The sequence below is a fragment of the Notamacropus eugenii genome, chromosome 1 (genome assembly GCF_028372415.1).
Source record: "Notamacropus eugenii isolate mMacEug1 chromosome 1, mMacEug1.pri_v2, whole genome shotgun sequence".
NCBI lineage: Eukaryota > Metazoa > Chordata > Mammalia > Diprotodontia > Macropodidae > Notamacropus > Notamacropus eugenii.
This window is the reverse complement of record NC_092872.1, coordinates 713428528-713444966: the sequence shown is the minus strand read 5'-3', so window position 1 is coordinate 713444966 and position 16439 is coordinate 713428528. Positions and strand designations below refer to the sequence as shown.

Here is a 16439-nt window from a genome sequence, read left to right as displayed (position 1 = left end):
AAAAAGGGGTTTTGTGATCAAACAGTTTAAGAACTGTTGAATTGCCCTCCCTGCTCTTTCCAGTCTATTCATGACATAGTTGTCAAAATTGTATTCCTAAAGCATGGATTTGGACTGTGTCCCTCTCCTGCTCTAGAATCCTCAAGTTTTCTCTATCGCCTCCAGGATAAAACACAAATTCTTCTGTTGGTCATTTATACCCTCCACGGTCTGGTTCCAGCCTATCTTTCTAGGTTCATTTCATATTACTACCCTTCCAGCCAAACTGGTCTCATTGTTGTCCATCTAGCTCTGCTCTTTCCTCTAGATGATTTTCCCTGACTAGGATGTATTCCCTCCTTTTTTTTTTACCCTTTAGAATCCCTCACTTCCTTTAAGCTTCGGTCCAGATACGTCCCACATGAGGCCCTTCTGTTGTTCTGCTCTCTATTTCTTGAAATTATCTTATATTTCTCCACCTGGACACATTATATTATCTCAGGAGGATGTGAGCTCCTTGATGTCAGGGATTTTGTCTCAGTATCCCCCATGCCCAGCACATAATAGGTACTTAATAAACACTTACTGGGTTGACTTGAAATTGAATGTGTTCAGCCCCCTTTGGTAAAAGCTGTAATTAAGAAGGAGCTGTGAGGGACCTTAACCTCAAGATGACTTAGGTAGAATAGCTAGTTTCTATAGCAGTTCCCAGGGAATCAAAATTTCTCCAAAGTCTGAATAGAGCTTTTTTAGTTCCCTCATTTGGTATCTCTTGCCCCTTCTTCTTGGATTATTGGAAGAATAGAAGGGGAGGAGGAAATCCCCAGAGGGCAATGACTGTGAGCTTGGGAGAGAATCTGTATTGTTCTGGTTTGGGGAAAGGATGATGAGAGGGAGTCATAGTAAGGGACTCCTTTGTCCAGGCACCTGGTACTACAGGTGTTGTTCCTTCTTGCCCAATGGGTTCTCTAAGTTTGGTGATATCTCTTCCATCAAGGCCGAGGTTGGAATGTAGGGTTCCTTGGGCTAAGCCATCCATCATTGTACTGGTATCTCTGGTGCTTAGCACAGAGCCTTTTAAATAGTGGTTGGTTAAGATTCCCAGTGACTTTTGTATTAGCCTTTGGGCTAGTATCCGGAGTCTTCAGTCCCTCTTCACTCCAGGCTGTCACCTACTGGGTTATCAAAGTCATCTTCCTAAAGCGCTGGTCTGACCAAGTCATCCCCCTACTCAACAAACTCTGGTGGCTCCTTCTCACCTCCAGGATCAAATATAAAATCCTCTGGTTGGCATTCAAAGCCCTTTATACTTGCCCCCACCCCCTTCCCTTGCCACCTTCCCAGATTCTTACACCTCACTCTTCACTACATACTCTGATCCAATGACACTGGCCTCCCTGCTGTTCCTTGCACAAAATGCTCATGTCTGGACTCTGGAAATTTTCAGTGCCTGTCTTCCATGACTGGAATGCTTTTCTTCCTCATCTCCATCTCCTGACTTCTTTAAGAATCCAGTTAAAATACTATCTTCTGCATGAAGCCTTTCCTGGTCCCCCTTAATGCCTTCCCTCTAAAATAATCTCCATTTTATCCTGTGTATATCTTGTTTGTAAATGGTTGCTTGCATGTTTTGTCTCCTCCTTCTCCCATCCTCCAATTAGACTGTGAGCTCCTAAGGGCAGGGATATTCCCCCCTTGCTTTGTATCCTGAGCCTGGTACACAGTAGGCACTGAATCAATGCCTGTTGACTTGACTTAATACTTATTGGTTGACCGACTGACTCCATTTAACCCCACAGGAAGCCTGTGCTCAGGGCAGGGTTGGGTGGGATTAGAGGAGCATATATTTGGCTATGCACTTGTCACACCCTTTTGGGCACATAGAAATAAGTTCCTTCCCCTGGGACTGGCATGTTCCTTTTCTCCACTTTCCACCCTACTCAGGCAGCCAGAGTTGTTTGGCAGGTTCCCCAGGTAAAAGATGTCACCCTCTGCTGTACAGCAGTGGGATGGGGCACTTGGCTCCATATGGCTAACATTATGATGTGTTGTATATTCCTGAGTTGACAATTAAGATCTTTTCCTAGGGCCCTCCCCTCCATGGCACTCCCTGCTATTTACTCCACCATGCCCCCATTTTTCAGTACATGGGTTCTAAGCTCAGAGGCACCTGAAACATTTTTAGCTACTCTTGCCAGAACAGCTGAGGTCTTATAAGATCTCCTTCTTATTTTCAAAGCCCATACCCTCGGGTAACACAGAGCAGTGGAGAGAGTTGGGAACCCTGAGGTCCAGTCCCATATCTCAACTCTAACCATTAGTAGTTATGTGGCTTTGGTTAAAGTTTCCTCTTCTGAAAAATGGGGATAACACTATTTGAACTCTCCACCTTACCAGGTAGTTCTGAGGAAAGTCCTTGGTATATCTCAAGGCACCATCTTCATTCAGTGGGGAGTACAGAGGACCTGAAGTCAAGAATTTAGATCTGAATCACAGCACTGTTAACAATCTCTATGACCTTGAGGAAGCCATCTCACCTTCTTAGGTTTCAGTTTCCTCATTTCTGAGTGTTGGATTAGATGACTTTGAAGGTCCCTTTCCGTTTGAACTCTATGACTGCATAACCCAACCTAGTGAGGCTGGATTTGAATTCAAGTCTGTCCTGACTTCAGGCCCAGCACTTTATCCACCAAGCTCCCTACCTGCCTTATTGGTTTCCTCCACCAAGGCAGACTGGTACCTATGCTGCAACTTACTGTCTTAAAGCAGGATTTCTTAACTATTTTTGTATACTGCAACCTTTTGGAAATATATAGTCTATGGACTCTTCAAAATCATGTTTTAAATGCATAAAATACACAGGATTGACAAACAAACCAAAAGTGAATAAAAATAAAGATACAGTAGTTCCAATACATCCAATACTTGGATACATCCAAGTTCACAGAACTCCCCCAAATCTAGCCACAGGTTCAGGGCCTCTGTCTCAGGAAGTTTCCTGGGGGCATTGCGATATTAAGAGACTTATCTAGTGTGTGTCAGCTTTGGGAGCTGAACCCGTTTTCCTGACTCTGGATCTACCGGGCTGCTTTGCCATTGAATGCAATGGGCCATGAGACTTTTCTATATGACTTGCAGTCAAAACCTTCCCTATTATCTGTGGTCTGCCCCCTTAGAATGGCAGTTCCTTGAGAGCTGGAGCTGTCTTACTTGGCTCTTTGTATACTCAGCAGTTAGCACAATGTTTGGCACATTTGAAACATTTAATAAATATCTTCTTCCTTTATTTCCTAGGCCTGCCTGCTGCTGTTTCTTCTCTCTCTCTCTCTCCCTCCCTCCCTCTCTCTCTCTTACACACCCACACACACACCCACACACCCACCCACACACACACCCACACACCCACCCACACACCCAAACAACCACACACCCACCCACACACCCAAACACCCACACACACACACCCACACACCCATAACCCCCTCATTTCACACATAGATCTGAGGCCCAGAAAGAATCAATTCTCTCTAAGATCACACAGCTAATCAATGAATGGCAGCTGGCATTTAAATGCAAGTCCTCTGGCTCTGAATCCAAGCCTCTGTTTCGTTTCTTGTTTTTGTATTTAAAGTACAGTGCCTGGCACAGAGTCTAAAAATAATAACAGCTGGCATTTATATAGTGCTCTGAGGTTTGAAAAGCACCTTATCCATGGCATCTCATTTGATCCTCACAACAGCTCTGTGAGGTAGCTGTAGTTAATATCCCCATTTAACAGATGAGGACACAAGTGGGGAGAATATAAATGATTGTTCCAGGGCCACAGGGTGACATTCTTAGTAGTCTGAGACAAGATCAGAACTCGAGTCTGGCTAACTGTGTACTCTATCCGTTGTCACATAGGAGATCCTTAGCAAATTCTTATTAAATGAATGACTGCTGTTTCTATTATAACATATAGTTTCAATCAGAAAACTCTTGGAAGGCTTGACCACTAAATTTCAGATCCATCCCCACTGAAGGCATAGGGCAATATGAAAGATTCCATGTTAGCTGTTGAGACTTCATAGCAATGAGGGTTAACCCTTGGGATGGATGATGGAGGGAGGATGTGAAATCTCAGTTCTCCTGCTTTGCTCTGAGTGTTGGACTGTGGATGGACATGCTGCACTGTGTGAGGTAAACACATCTCCTCTGATAGCCAGTCTTGCCTTCCCCATGGGTAGTTGTGACTTTGGAACTGCAAAAAAGGCTCGTGCCTGAGCTTATCCTTTAGAAGGTCCCTGGTCAGGGGTCTCCAGTGCAGGTCAGAAAAGAGGGGGGCACTATCCCCTAAACTGGTATACTGGAGAAAGGAAGGCACATAGAAAAGAGGGACCAACACTGACTGAGTCATCCTGTTGAAATGCCATCATTTACCTCAGTTTCCTCTTCTGTAAAACAATGAGGATGGAACTGATGATGGCTAAGGTTGCTTCTAGCTCTAACATTCTGTGATTCCATAACTTTTTTCTTTTGCATTTAGTATCAAGAAAAGCAGAATGACATAGTGAATAGAGAGCTGGCTTCATAGTCAAGGAGACCTGTGTTGAAGTCTCATCTCAGATACACACTGGTACGGTGGTCCTGGGCAAGTCACTCAGCCTCCTAGTGTTTTACGCAAATCTCTAAGGTTAAAAGTTGCAGGACAGATGCTGATCAGTAGAGGAAGTCTTCTTATCTGGAACTACCAATACAGATGAGAAAAATATCACAGGTCCAGTGTAAAAAAAATGTAGAAAGGAAATGATTATCTCTGAGGAAGGTATTTAAAGCATAAACCTCTCTAGAGAGGGGCTCAAGAGACAGAAGTTCTCATTGGGGAAGCCATTCAAAGGCTAAACTAAAAGACACTAATAGTTCCTTCAATACATACCTTTTGCAAGGCTGCCCCTGTGGGTAGCAGAACTCTAGGGCCACCAAAAAGTCTGGGAGTGCTGAGAGAGGGAAAGAGGACCACAGACCTACAGTTCAGTCTTTGCAAGCATCAGGGATGACAGGGTCAGGCTTATAAATCCAAGTGAGATCACTTATACCTGAAAACACTCTTGAGCATGAATGGCTGGAGATCAGATCATTAGGAAGATTCTGAGGGTTTGCCATTGGAATGAGAAGGTTGAGTCTGGAGTGCCATGATCTCTGTGATAAGACTAGAGGTGATGGTTTGGGGTGTGGCAAGTTGTGGCAAGACAAACCACTCTACAAAGTGATCAACCAGAACCCTAAGACCAAAAGGAATTTGTGAAAGTATAATCTAAAGACTACCACAGATTCAGTGGAGGTAGGATAATAATCTATTCCTTCTGGTTTGTGGGATCCTATGATCCCAATGGATCAAAGAATTAGATCTAGAAGCTACCCAAGTGACCACCAAGTCCAACTTTTTCATCTTAAAAATCAAGGAAATGGAGATCTAGAGATCTGAGAGATTGTTCAATGTCACTTAGGCAGTAAGTCACAGAGCCAAGATTTGTACACAGTTGGTCCCTTTTATCACATGCCACAGTGTTCAACCAGAACTAAGAATAAAAGGAATTTGTTAAAGTATAATCTTAAAGACTACCACAGATTCAGTGGAGGTAGGATAATAATCTATTTCTTCTGGTTTGTGGGATCCTATGATCCCAATGGATCAAAGAATTAGAGCTAGAAACACTTAAGTAGCTTCTAGACCACCAAACCTAATCTGTTCATCTTAAAAATCAAAGAAATGGAGATCTAGAGATTTGAGAGACTTGTTCAAATTCATTTAGACAGTAAGTCATAGAGTCAGGATTTGTACACAGTTGGCCCCCTTTATCACATAATGAGCTGCCTTCAGAAGCCTACCTAACACAGAACATAACCTAAGTTCTTCCTCACCTCTGACCCGAATGCTCTAGCTTAAGCCTATTTCCTTTGGTTCTGTCTTCAGTGGAGGATGGATAGTCACCATTTTGGACATAACTATCCTTCATCAACCCCTCCATAGCTTTCTTCTCCCTAGACTGAGACTGAATAGTTCCTTTAAGCTTTCTTCAAAATTCCAAGCCTGGAGCAGCAGACCAATTCCCACCCAGGACCTTGAGGGCAAGTGCATCTCAAAAGTACCGCAGAAATCCCTGGCAAGCAATTTTACTGCCAATGGAACAGACACAGTTTCATTCCTTCCTTAACTAGTGGGTAAAACAGAACTCGTCCAGCTACACCACAATTTATTGGCTTAAACTTGTCTGACTTGTTCCTTGTGGGGGGGAGGGGCAAGGTGGGAGTGGAGAAAAGCGGGGAATACGAAGGGGGGGGGGGGGGCGGGTCCCAGGAAGGTGTAAACAGCATTTGCCCTTCCAACATGGACCCCAGACACTCCCACCTCTGTTCTAAGACCTCCTAATTCTAAGATAAGAAAGTGTTAGTCTGGGACATCGTGTGGGAAAGGAATCTTTGAGATATTGGATCCTGCACATCAACTGAACTTCAGCCTAAAATAACAAGGCTTGATTGAAACCTCTCCTCTCTCTCTGGACAACTATCACCATCACCATGAGCAATATTCACTTCTCATTGCTCTGACTAGAGGGACTATGTAGTTGCCAGCCTATTGGTTTAAACAGCAGGTCCCAGCATAGCTGTCCCAGAAATAAGAGATGGGTATAGAGAGGGTCACTCTTATAATACCTAAACAAAAGCATGTTTTCTGTCCCTTGCACTGCTAAGTTTGCTTAGTTAACCACTGAAAGGGACAGCTATGTTTTAGGAGAATTCTGATGGAGAAGAGAAAGAGAGAAAGAGAGAGAGAGAGAGAGAGAGAGAGAGAGAGAGAGAGAGAGAGAGAGATAGCACAGAGAGAGAGAGAGAGACGGACAGAGAGACAGAGACAAAGAGAGACAGAGAGAGAGGTGTGGGAGAAGGAGATCCTCTCCAGCACTCTAAGGTCCAACCATTACTGGCCTATCTACTATTGCTCATACCCAGTGCTCCCCTTGTCTTCTCCGGGTACTTCAAATTGAATGTTCTCTATCCCTCTTCATTTGATCCTCCTAGAAACCCTGGGGTTCTTCATGACTTGGTGTAGGGGCCATCTTCTACAGGAAGACTTTCTTGGTTTCTACTCTGTCTCCCTCAGCTGCCTTTACCCTCCCTCCTCGAATTACCTCGTATTTATTTCATATATTTTGCACTATATATTTCATGGAGATATATATACGTACATATATAATATTCATATATACTCTACTATATGCCCATACCTATTGGGACGTGAGTTCTATGAGGGCAAGGATGGTTTCCCTTTTATCTCTGTACAAAGTGGGTGCTTCATGATGCCTGCTGATTAAGTGACTAGTTACAGCCTTCAAAAAAGCAACCTTTCTAACTGTACAGTTATAGACAGGTAGTCTTCCTATCTACCTCACGGGGTTTATCATTAGGTTTGCCATGAGGCTTAAGTGAGATAATGCTTGTAAAACCAAGTAAAAATGATAGCTCTCATTAGTCTTATGATATACTATCCACAATTCCTTTTCGGATCTTTCCATTTAAAACTACCCCAGTGCACTTGAAGATTTCAAAGCCCAAGACAAATAAATACAACCTTCCATTGGACTGGGGACAGAAGAGACCTTGAACTGGGTGTGCCTCCCTAGGTCAAGGGTAGACTTGAAGGTGATAAGAAACTGAGTAAAGATGACAGGTGACATGGAAAGACTTTTAATAAATAATGAAAATCAAAGCCATTCAACTGAGAAGAATAATCAACACAGATGACACACACAACACACGAAAAGAAACAAAGTCAAATGTGAAGAAAGCTTATAAGTACTCAGATGAGTGTATGGAAAGGCACACAGAGCAAATAAATTGTCCTATCTCAACAACAACAAAAATTTATATATATATGTATCAAATTAATACATGTACACACATATGTATCCTGAATATTAATACATCTATATACACATATCTATACATACACATATATTTACCAAAATGGAAATAATTCAAACTTCATTATTTCATATATATATAACATATGTATATTAATACATACATACACACATATCTATACATACATATATATTTATCAAAATGGAAATAATTCAAACTACATGATTTTATTTAGGGTTAAAGACAATATTCCGTTTATTTCTTATGAGGGTTTCTAAGTTCTTGCATTTAAGAATCATAAATTATTACCTTAAAATTGACCCAGTGATGCCTTTGCTGGCACTATATCCTAAAGATATAATTAAAAGGAAAATTGGAGTTATAGGATTATAGAGGCAGCTAGATGGCTCAATGGATATAGAGCCCTGAGTCTGGAACCAGGAAGAGCCAACGTGGCCTCGGACACGTACTAACTGCGTGACCCTGGGCAAGTCATTTACACTGTTTTCCTTAATCCCCCAGAGAAGGAAATGGCAGACCACTTCAGCATGTTTGCCAAAAGCAACAACCAAAAAAAACCCCATGGACAGCACTGGCATGCTATGGTCCTTGGAGTCATGGACAACAATACGAAAGTGCTCGTGGCAGCTTCATTTATAATAACGAAAAACTGGAAATGACAAATAAAGACAGTCAAGCCAAAATAACAATAGATACAAGAACTACATAAAGGAAGAGAATTTTAAACAGCAACAACATTCTAGTTAAATAAAATAGACTGCCTTAGTACTAACTTGTTAAAATGAAAGCACCATGCCTTGTCTTTCCTTTCATAGCTAAAATGACAGGCAGCATGTTTCATATCTCTGTTCCAGTCATACATACTTTTCAATACTGAAGAGTTTGGGGGGATGGTACTTCTGAAGGGAAGCTGTTTGTTATATGTTTTGTTATTTGGAATTATACAAATGCTGTGGTTAAACAAAATAAAAAAAATGATTAGAAACAACCAATGTGTCCAAGGTTTGGGAAATGGTTGAACAAATTAAGGTATACTATATTAACTGAGTTCCAAAAGTCTTCCTGCAATTTTAAGCTGTTAAAACTTAAATTCTAGTGTCCCCAAAGTCTTTATGCAAACTGCTAAACTGCAAAGATTTTTGGGACACCAAAGTTTAAGTTTTAAGAGCTTGAAACTACAGGAAGACTTTTGGAACAGCCTGTGTAACTGGTGATCATGGCGCCATAAAAATGACAAATATGAAGTCTACAAGGAAAAAACTATATGAAGAAATGCAAAGAGAGGTCAGCAGAAAAGTGCACATACTTGAGCCACTTAAAAAAAAAGGAAATGTCTCTTATTGAGCACAGATGACGGGGATGCAGCATATATTTTTTCTTTTTTTTTTGAGATGTGTATATATGTATATACACATATACATATGTATACTATATATAACTATTGCTAATAATAAATTGAAACAGTTTACATTTGAGTTTCATTTGAAGATTTACTCCATTTTTGGTTCAATTAATTCTTCATTAATATTTGCTGTATTTGTTGAGGTCTAGGAGAGTGGTTTAGGTTTTAAATTTATAAAACAGGAAGGGTCTATGAGGAAGCCCTACTTACAAAAAGTTTTAACCTTCTTAAACTAAACTTTATAAATTTATAACAATAACCTAAAAATAATTTAAGGCAACAAGTAACTGGAATGCGGAGCAACAAGTGTCTATCAGTAGTCACATCTTTTCCAGGGGACAATACCTTTGTTGGCTGCAGACCAAGTTTATGTTGTTAGGGGCAGGGTTCAAGTTCTTACTCAAATTCTCACCTCTGCCCTGGAACCTGTCTGCAGAGAATGACAATAAGAGCTGTTCAATCTCACTAAGGTAAGTCACTCATCCAAGTCAGGGGTGTAGACTTCAGAGAATTGGGGGAAGAGATGAGGAGGAGCGAGAGAAGACTGGACCCTTAGCAGAGTAGGATTCTGACAAAATGCTCAGGACCAAAGGACAACCACCTCCTGGAAAATTGGAGAACTGAGGGAGGGACCATCTGAAGGTCATGACACTCATGGCCCCCTGCTTCATCTCCTCCCTCACCCCAGAAAAAAAAAAGGAAATCCTTCTACTTAGCCCTCTCCCATGGTGCTGGAAGCACCAGAACATACTTTTGAATTGGGGGCACAGAGGAAATCCACATATATTTGCTTATTCAGTGGACATTTTTGAGTACACGCTTTGGAAACACATTATGCTTAGTAGTTCTGGGAAATGCAAGGAGAAGTTTCTGCTTTGGATGAATTTGAGGCACAGAGGTTTGGAGGTTAGAGTCTAATCTTTTCTACTTAATTAACGACAGGGACCACAGATTGCATCTTCAAGCCTGGCCCAATTATCAAACAATTCCTGAGGATATGTTACTTTACATCCACTAGAATACACTTGAGAATTAGGTAAGAAAGACTAAGCGAGACTTAACCCTCTGGGGTCACGGGGAGAGTGTGGCCAGAGCCTGAAGTTCTATCACCAGTTAACTCCCAAAGATTTCAAAGTATTTGTTGGGGAGAGCTACAAAAATCCAAGAATTGAGAGACTTTGTGGGATAATAAGAAAAGCTCATGTTTACATAACTCTTTTTACAGTTTGTAACCAAAAACAAAAACCACAAAACAAAACAAAACCAAAACCGAAACCCCTTTTCTTTAAAAATAATTCAGAAGTATAGAGTGCAGCCATTATTATCCCCATTTTTTTAAAATAAGGAAACTGAGGCCCAAAGAGAAGTTATCTGTGGTCAATGAGCCAGATGAGGCTCATTTCTATATATAATGATATTAGGTATTCAGATTCTACATTTCCAGGCAAGGAAGGCAGGAGCTAAGCCGCCTGCAATCTCATGCTGCTCATTTTGGCTAGATCAGCAGAAATATGCCCTGCCTCTAATGTCCACGGAGTCATAGAGATCACAGGATTTAAAGAAGTTTAGACAAAGTCCAAGGTAGCAACAGGGATTATCTACCTGGAAATCCAAGTCAGGCAAAGGAGAGCAATCTTTGCTTTCAGAAAGTTGTGGGGAGCCCAAAGTGAAAGGGAGTGGAGGAACTTGTCATTGATGGCTGAATAACTTATTTTTGTTGGGGAGTGGTATGAGGCATGAGGAAGGAAAAGCTATTCAGAGGCAGGGGTGGGAGATCTTAGGACCAGAAATGGGGTTTGGTGACCTAGAGCCACATGGAAAAAAACTGCAGAAAGAAGGCACCGGAAGAATGACCCAAAGAAGTCAGATGGAGAAAAATCACTGCGGGACAGAGGGAAGAAGGGATGGTTTTCCAGATGAGTGAAAGGCTCCACGAGAAAGCATCTGCATTGTTAATTTAGAGAACAACAGAGAATTTTGTTTGGGGATGAAGAAAGAAGCCCAGAGGGCAGGTGGAATAGTTGGGGTGTGGGGAGGATATCACCAGTGAACCTCCTGGGGTACAGATGAAGGAGGTGTATCCCAGCAGGAGCAGACAGGCAGGAAGGGGGGATCAAACTCAAATAGGTGTGTGGGGGGAGACATGGGGAAAGGGACAGATAAGAGGGATAGACGGGGATGAGTGATCTGAGAACATGACAGGCGAGGTTGGCAGAGGGAGGAAGAGTTTCAGGGGAAGGGGAAATAGATGAGTGGTAGACAAGTGAATAGGGGGCAGGTGAGCTGGGAGCATGGCTGGTGAGACAGGAGGAGGGGCTCAGGAGAAGGAAAAACAGGTGAGTGGGGGACAGAGAAGGGAAGGCAGATGAGAAAGAGAGCCTCACGACTGAGTTTGCCGGAATCTCAGGGAGGAAGTCGGGCAAACAGAAGCGGTAGATGAATGAGGAAAGAGTTGAGCAGGAAGGAGATAGGAGAGTGGGGTATAGGTGAGTTCCCTGGAATCATGGGGGTTGGGGAGCAAACAAGTGGTCGGTAGGTAGAGAGGAGCCGAAGAGGAGGTAGGTCAGTAAAGACAAGTAAATGGGGGACAGGTAAGCAGAGGGGAAGACAGATGGACAGCCGGAGCTCCGAAGGGCTGGGACAATGGAGGTGGAGGGCATAGGCGGACAGAAGGGGTCAGTGAGCGGGCAGGCAGACAGCAGAGTCGGGGGAAGATGGACAGGTGAAGAGGGTACAGGTGAGGTGACAGTCAGGTGGGCATGGCAGACAGCGGGGGGTGGCTCCCCCGGCTAGGATCGCACAGACAGAAATGGTCGGAGAGTGGAGGGGCAGGTGAGTCAGAGTAGGACAAGGTGAATGGGGGCACAGGTGAGAAGGGAGATGACAGAAGCGTGGCAGAGCACGGGTGACTGGCAGCGGGGGCTGAGTCAGGGCAGGGCGCAGGTGAGAGGGGAGGGGCCCGCCAGGTGGGCACGAGAGCAGTCGGAGGGGGCAGGCAGAGTCCGAGCGGGACGGGGGGGCACCGCGGGCACCGTACCTGCGGGGGGCCGCGCAGCTCGCCCACGTAGTACTGCTCCAGCCAGCGGCGCGCGTTGTCCGAGTGCCGGTGCGGCGGCCCGTCCAGGTCGGCGCTCACGTCGCGGCCCGCGCGCTCCCGCAGCAGCTGCTCGCCCCCCGGGTGGCGCCGCACGAAGCCCGTGAGGTCGTAGAGGCGGGCGCCGCGCCGCACCCAGCAGGCGCCGGCCGCGCAGCGCCGCTGCACCTCGGCGGCCGAGAAGAGCGGCGGCGGCGGAGCGGAGGCCATGGCCGCAGAGGAAGCGCAGGAGCCCGCCCGTGTGCTCTCCGACGCCGCGGCCGCTCGGCTTACAAGCCTTGGCCGGGCTGGCCCAGCTCCCGCGGGCAGCCGCCTCGGCACACCTGCTCATTTGCATGCCGCGCGGTCCCGCGCTCCCATTGGCCGCCGCGTCCGGCCCGGCCCGGGTACCGCCTCCAGATTGGTGGAAGGCTGGGAGGAGGGGCGGGGCCGTCCAGGGCTGGCTGAGTGGTCGGGTGCCTAAGACAGAGAGATGCTGCCTAGGTGAGGGCAGCGTAGCCTGGGGGACTGGAAGCAGAGTTCTCCAAGTTGGGTGGCTTGTTGCCTCTGACCGGTGCTGTCAGTCATGTGTGCTCGGAGAGCCAGCCAGAGAGTAGGGGAGCGTTTAGGAGGCGCCCACTGTGTGCCAGGCGCTGAGCCAAGCTCCGGGACACAGAGAGAGGGAGGAGACGGTCCTGCCCTTCCAGAGCTCAGTCTGATAGGAAGGGGAGAGAAAGTGGGCATTCATGAAATGCCTACTGTGTGCCAGGCACTGGGGCACGAAGAGAGGAAGGAGACGGTCCTGCCCTCCAGGAGTTCAATATGATAGGAAGGGGAGAGAAAACAGGTGTTCATGAAGCACCTACTGTGTGCCAGGCACCGTGACACAGAGAGGCAGGAGATGGTCCTGCCCTCCAGGAGCTCACTCTGATAGGGAGGGGGAAGGAAACAGGCGTTCATGAAGTGCCTACTGTGTGCCAGGCGCTCAGCTAAACACTAAAGATACAATGAGAAGCAAAACCAATTCTGCCATCAAGGAGTTTCCGTTTTGTTTTTTTTTTTAAACAATCATTTATTCTCTTTCCTTCCTAATGACCCTCCCCCAACAATTCTTTTAAATGAACACTTATGCATAGTCCAACCAACCAAATACCCACATTGGCCATGTCCAAAAATATACATCAAGGGGCTTCCATTGTAATGTAAGATGATTAATAAACTAGACACATAAAAGGTCCAGACTGAATAGATGGAATATCTTCTCAAAGGGCAAGGCCTTAACAGCTGGAGTTGAGAGGTGGGGAGACACTTCCTTCAGACAGGGCGGGGGTGGTGGGGAGGATGATCTGAGTCTTGAAGAGAGTCAAAGAAACTTAGAAGCAGAAGTAAGTGGGTAGAGTGTTCTAGGCATGGGATACAGTCAATGCAAAAGTATGGAGATGGGAGATGGAATGCCATGTTCGAGGATATGTAAGTCAGTCAGCATTGCTGGGACACAAAATGCCAACCTATAGGATGCCAGGGAGAAAACAGCATGTAGAAGACTGGAAAGAAAAGCCAAAGAACATTAACTCTGTTTTACAAATGGGTCAACAGTCCCAGAGGGAAAATTCCTCAGGTTTAGATTGGGATGAAAAAGTGATGGACCTAAAAAAAATTAAGGATAGTAGGATTGAGAGCTGCAGGGGTTCTTACACAGCCCAACTTCTCTTTTTATAGTTGAGGAAACAGACCCAGAGAAGGGGCTTCCTTGAGATCACAGAGATAGTCATAGGACCAGGATTTGAATTAATGCTGTCTTGACTACAGATTCAGTTCTTATACTACCCTATGTTGCCAAAGCTTATCACTGAACTCGCCATCTTGCTCACTCATTTGTTCAACAAGTTTTTATCAAACCTGATAATATATGTAAAACTCTTTGCAGACCTTAAAGCTGTGTATGTAGAGATGTCAACTATAATTAGGTATCTATAGTGTAACAGGTCCCGAGCCTGGTGGAGAAAGAGAATGGTATGGTATCTGCCCTCATCTCATCTTATAATCTAACTCTATTTAGGATTTTTTTTGAACCTGTGTAAGGGGAGGTCAAGGAGAAAATTTCCTTTATAACATTGCTAATCAGGAAATGCTCATCTGCTAGTTTTGGTTGCCTGGACCACTGAGAGATTATATGATTATTTCAGCCACAGATTCAAGGGCAGAACTTTCATTTAGGTCTGCTATGGAACTCCCATCTCCTAGGACACAGAAAGTAGAAGAGCCAACAATTTAGCCTATCCAAAGGATACTCTTTGGAACTTTCATGAGGGGGCGTGAGAAGATGAGCATTTATTAAGCTTAATTCTAGTGCCTTCCCTCTGTTAATTAATTCCTATTTATTCTATATATGTAGTATATATTTTGTATATTATATATATAGATATGTATATATACACATATATATGTATATATAGATATGTATATATACGTATCTATATCTATATCTATCTATCTATCTATATATATAGTGTGCATGTTGTCTCCACCATAAGATTGTAAACTCCTTGAGGGGTTGCTTTTTGCCTCTTAGCCTAGTGCCTGACTCAGCGTGCTTAATAACTATTTATTCTTCTGTGTGCCAGGCTCTGTGCCAAGCACAAGTATAAATATTAAGCTAAGTACAAATATTATCTCGATTCCCCACAACAACCCTGGGAGGTAGGTGATAGTATTATCCCTGTTTTATAGCTGAGAAAACTGAGGAGAACAGAGATTCCAATTTGCCCAGGGTCACACAGTAAATGTCTGAGGCTGGACTTGAACTCATGTTTTTCTAACTCTGAACTCAGAACTCTTATCTACCGAGTAGGTACTTAAATGCCAAACCATAGCCTGGGCACCAGCTAACTGTCCCTGTTTCTTGATCTCCATCTTATTTGCTTACACTCCTACACTATAGAGAGAACAGGGACCATAGTTGGTCTCTCTTTCTGGATCATGGAAATGAACGTGAGCTGTGTCTGACGTACGGCTTTTTTCATAGAACAGTGGGGACACTTGTGTCCTTGCAGGAAGCTGCATATTTCTAGCGGGGTAAGAGAGGGGTAGAAAAGCATGCTTCCTGGTGACCTGGCATTCTGAGGATGTGCCTGACTGAGACTTGGGGGAATTCGCCCCACCCCATCAGTGTTGGAGACAGTCCAGACTACATCTCAGACCTAAAAACCCCTTTCATGATGGGAGCCACTACTTTTACTCTTCCTCTAGGTCTTATAGCAAGACTGCTCTTTCCTTTTCTCATCCAAGTATCTCCCATCCATAGGGCCACTTCTGAAGTCCAGTTCTTTACCATATGACACCGTTCTAATAACCTAACATATTTCTGTAGCAAGGATCTTGCAAGGATCCCCATGGTGTAGATATCTCAAATATTATTACTTCCATTTTATAGATAAGAAAAATGAGGCCAAGAGGTTGACTGGCCTGAGACCTTACAGTTCAGAGCCAGGATCTGGCTCTGTGAGACCTTCCTTTGCTTTGTTTTATTGGACGTCAGTCTCTTCACCTGAATCTTAAAAGTCCCTTCCTCACCCAATTACACATTTTCTGGATTTGAAGTATAACAGGGAAGGCAGCATGGAGTAATGGCTAAGAGACTTGGCCTTGAAGTCAATCCTACCTCTGACACTTACTGACTAATGCATTTAACCTCTCAGTGTTCCAAGAAACCCAAATTCAGCTTTCCTTTGTTCTGTCCTGTTTTATCTGTTCTATCTGGTCTGTGGCTGAGATGATGCCTAGCAACTAGGTGTCAAAGTTAGAATGTGGAAGGAGATTGTCACGCAGGAAGACTGGAGTTCAAATCTTGCCTTACTGGGGAGCCTGGGTAAGTTACTTCATTGTTATGAGGAACAAATAAGACAGCATATGTGTAGTGCTTTTCAAACCTTAAAGTCCAGTGTAAATACTAGTTATCACCAAGTCACCATCTTGACTTAGGGGAGGGAGATGGGGATAAATGATACAAAGGTTTGTGAAACACTGGATATTTCTCTGATAGTACGGTCCCCCCTGGACCTG

At 44.2% G+C, this 16439-nt stretch overlaps 1 protein-coding gene across 1 annotated transcript in view; it reads right to left on the bottom strand.

Annotated features, from left to right (window-relative positions):
- The window catches only part of FA2H (fatty acid 2-hydroxylase), an 87101-nt gene extending 74453 nt beyond the window's left edge, over positions 1–12648 (bottom strand). Inside the window, exon 1 of the mRNA XM_072636550.1 lies at positions 12342–12648. Within this exon, the coding sequence (XP_072492651.1) occupies positions 12342–12608 (267 nt within the window). The 5' untranslated portion in view covers positions 12609–12648. The remainder of the gene's footprint in view (positions 1–12341) is intronic.
- Positions 12649–16439: the final 3791 nt, after the last annotated feature.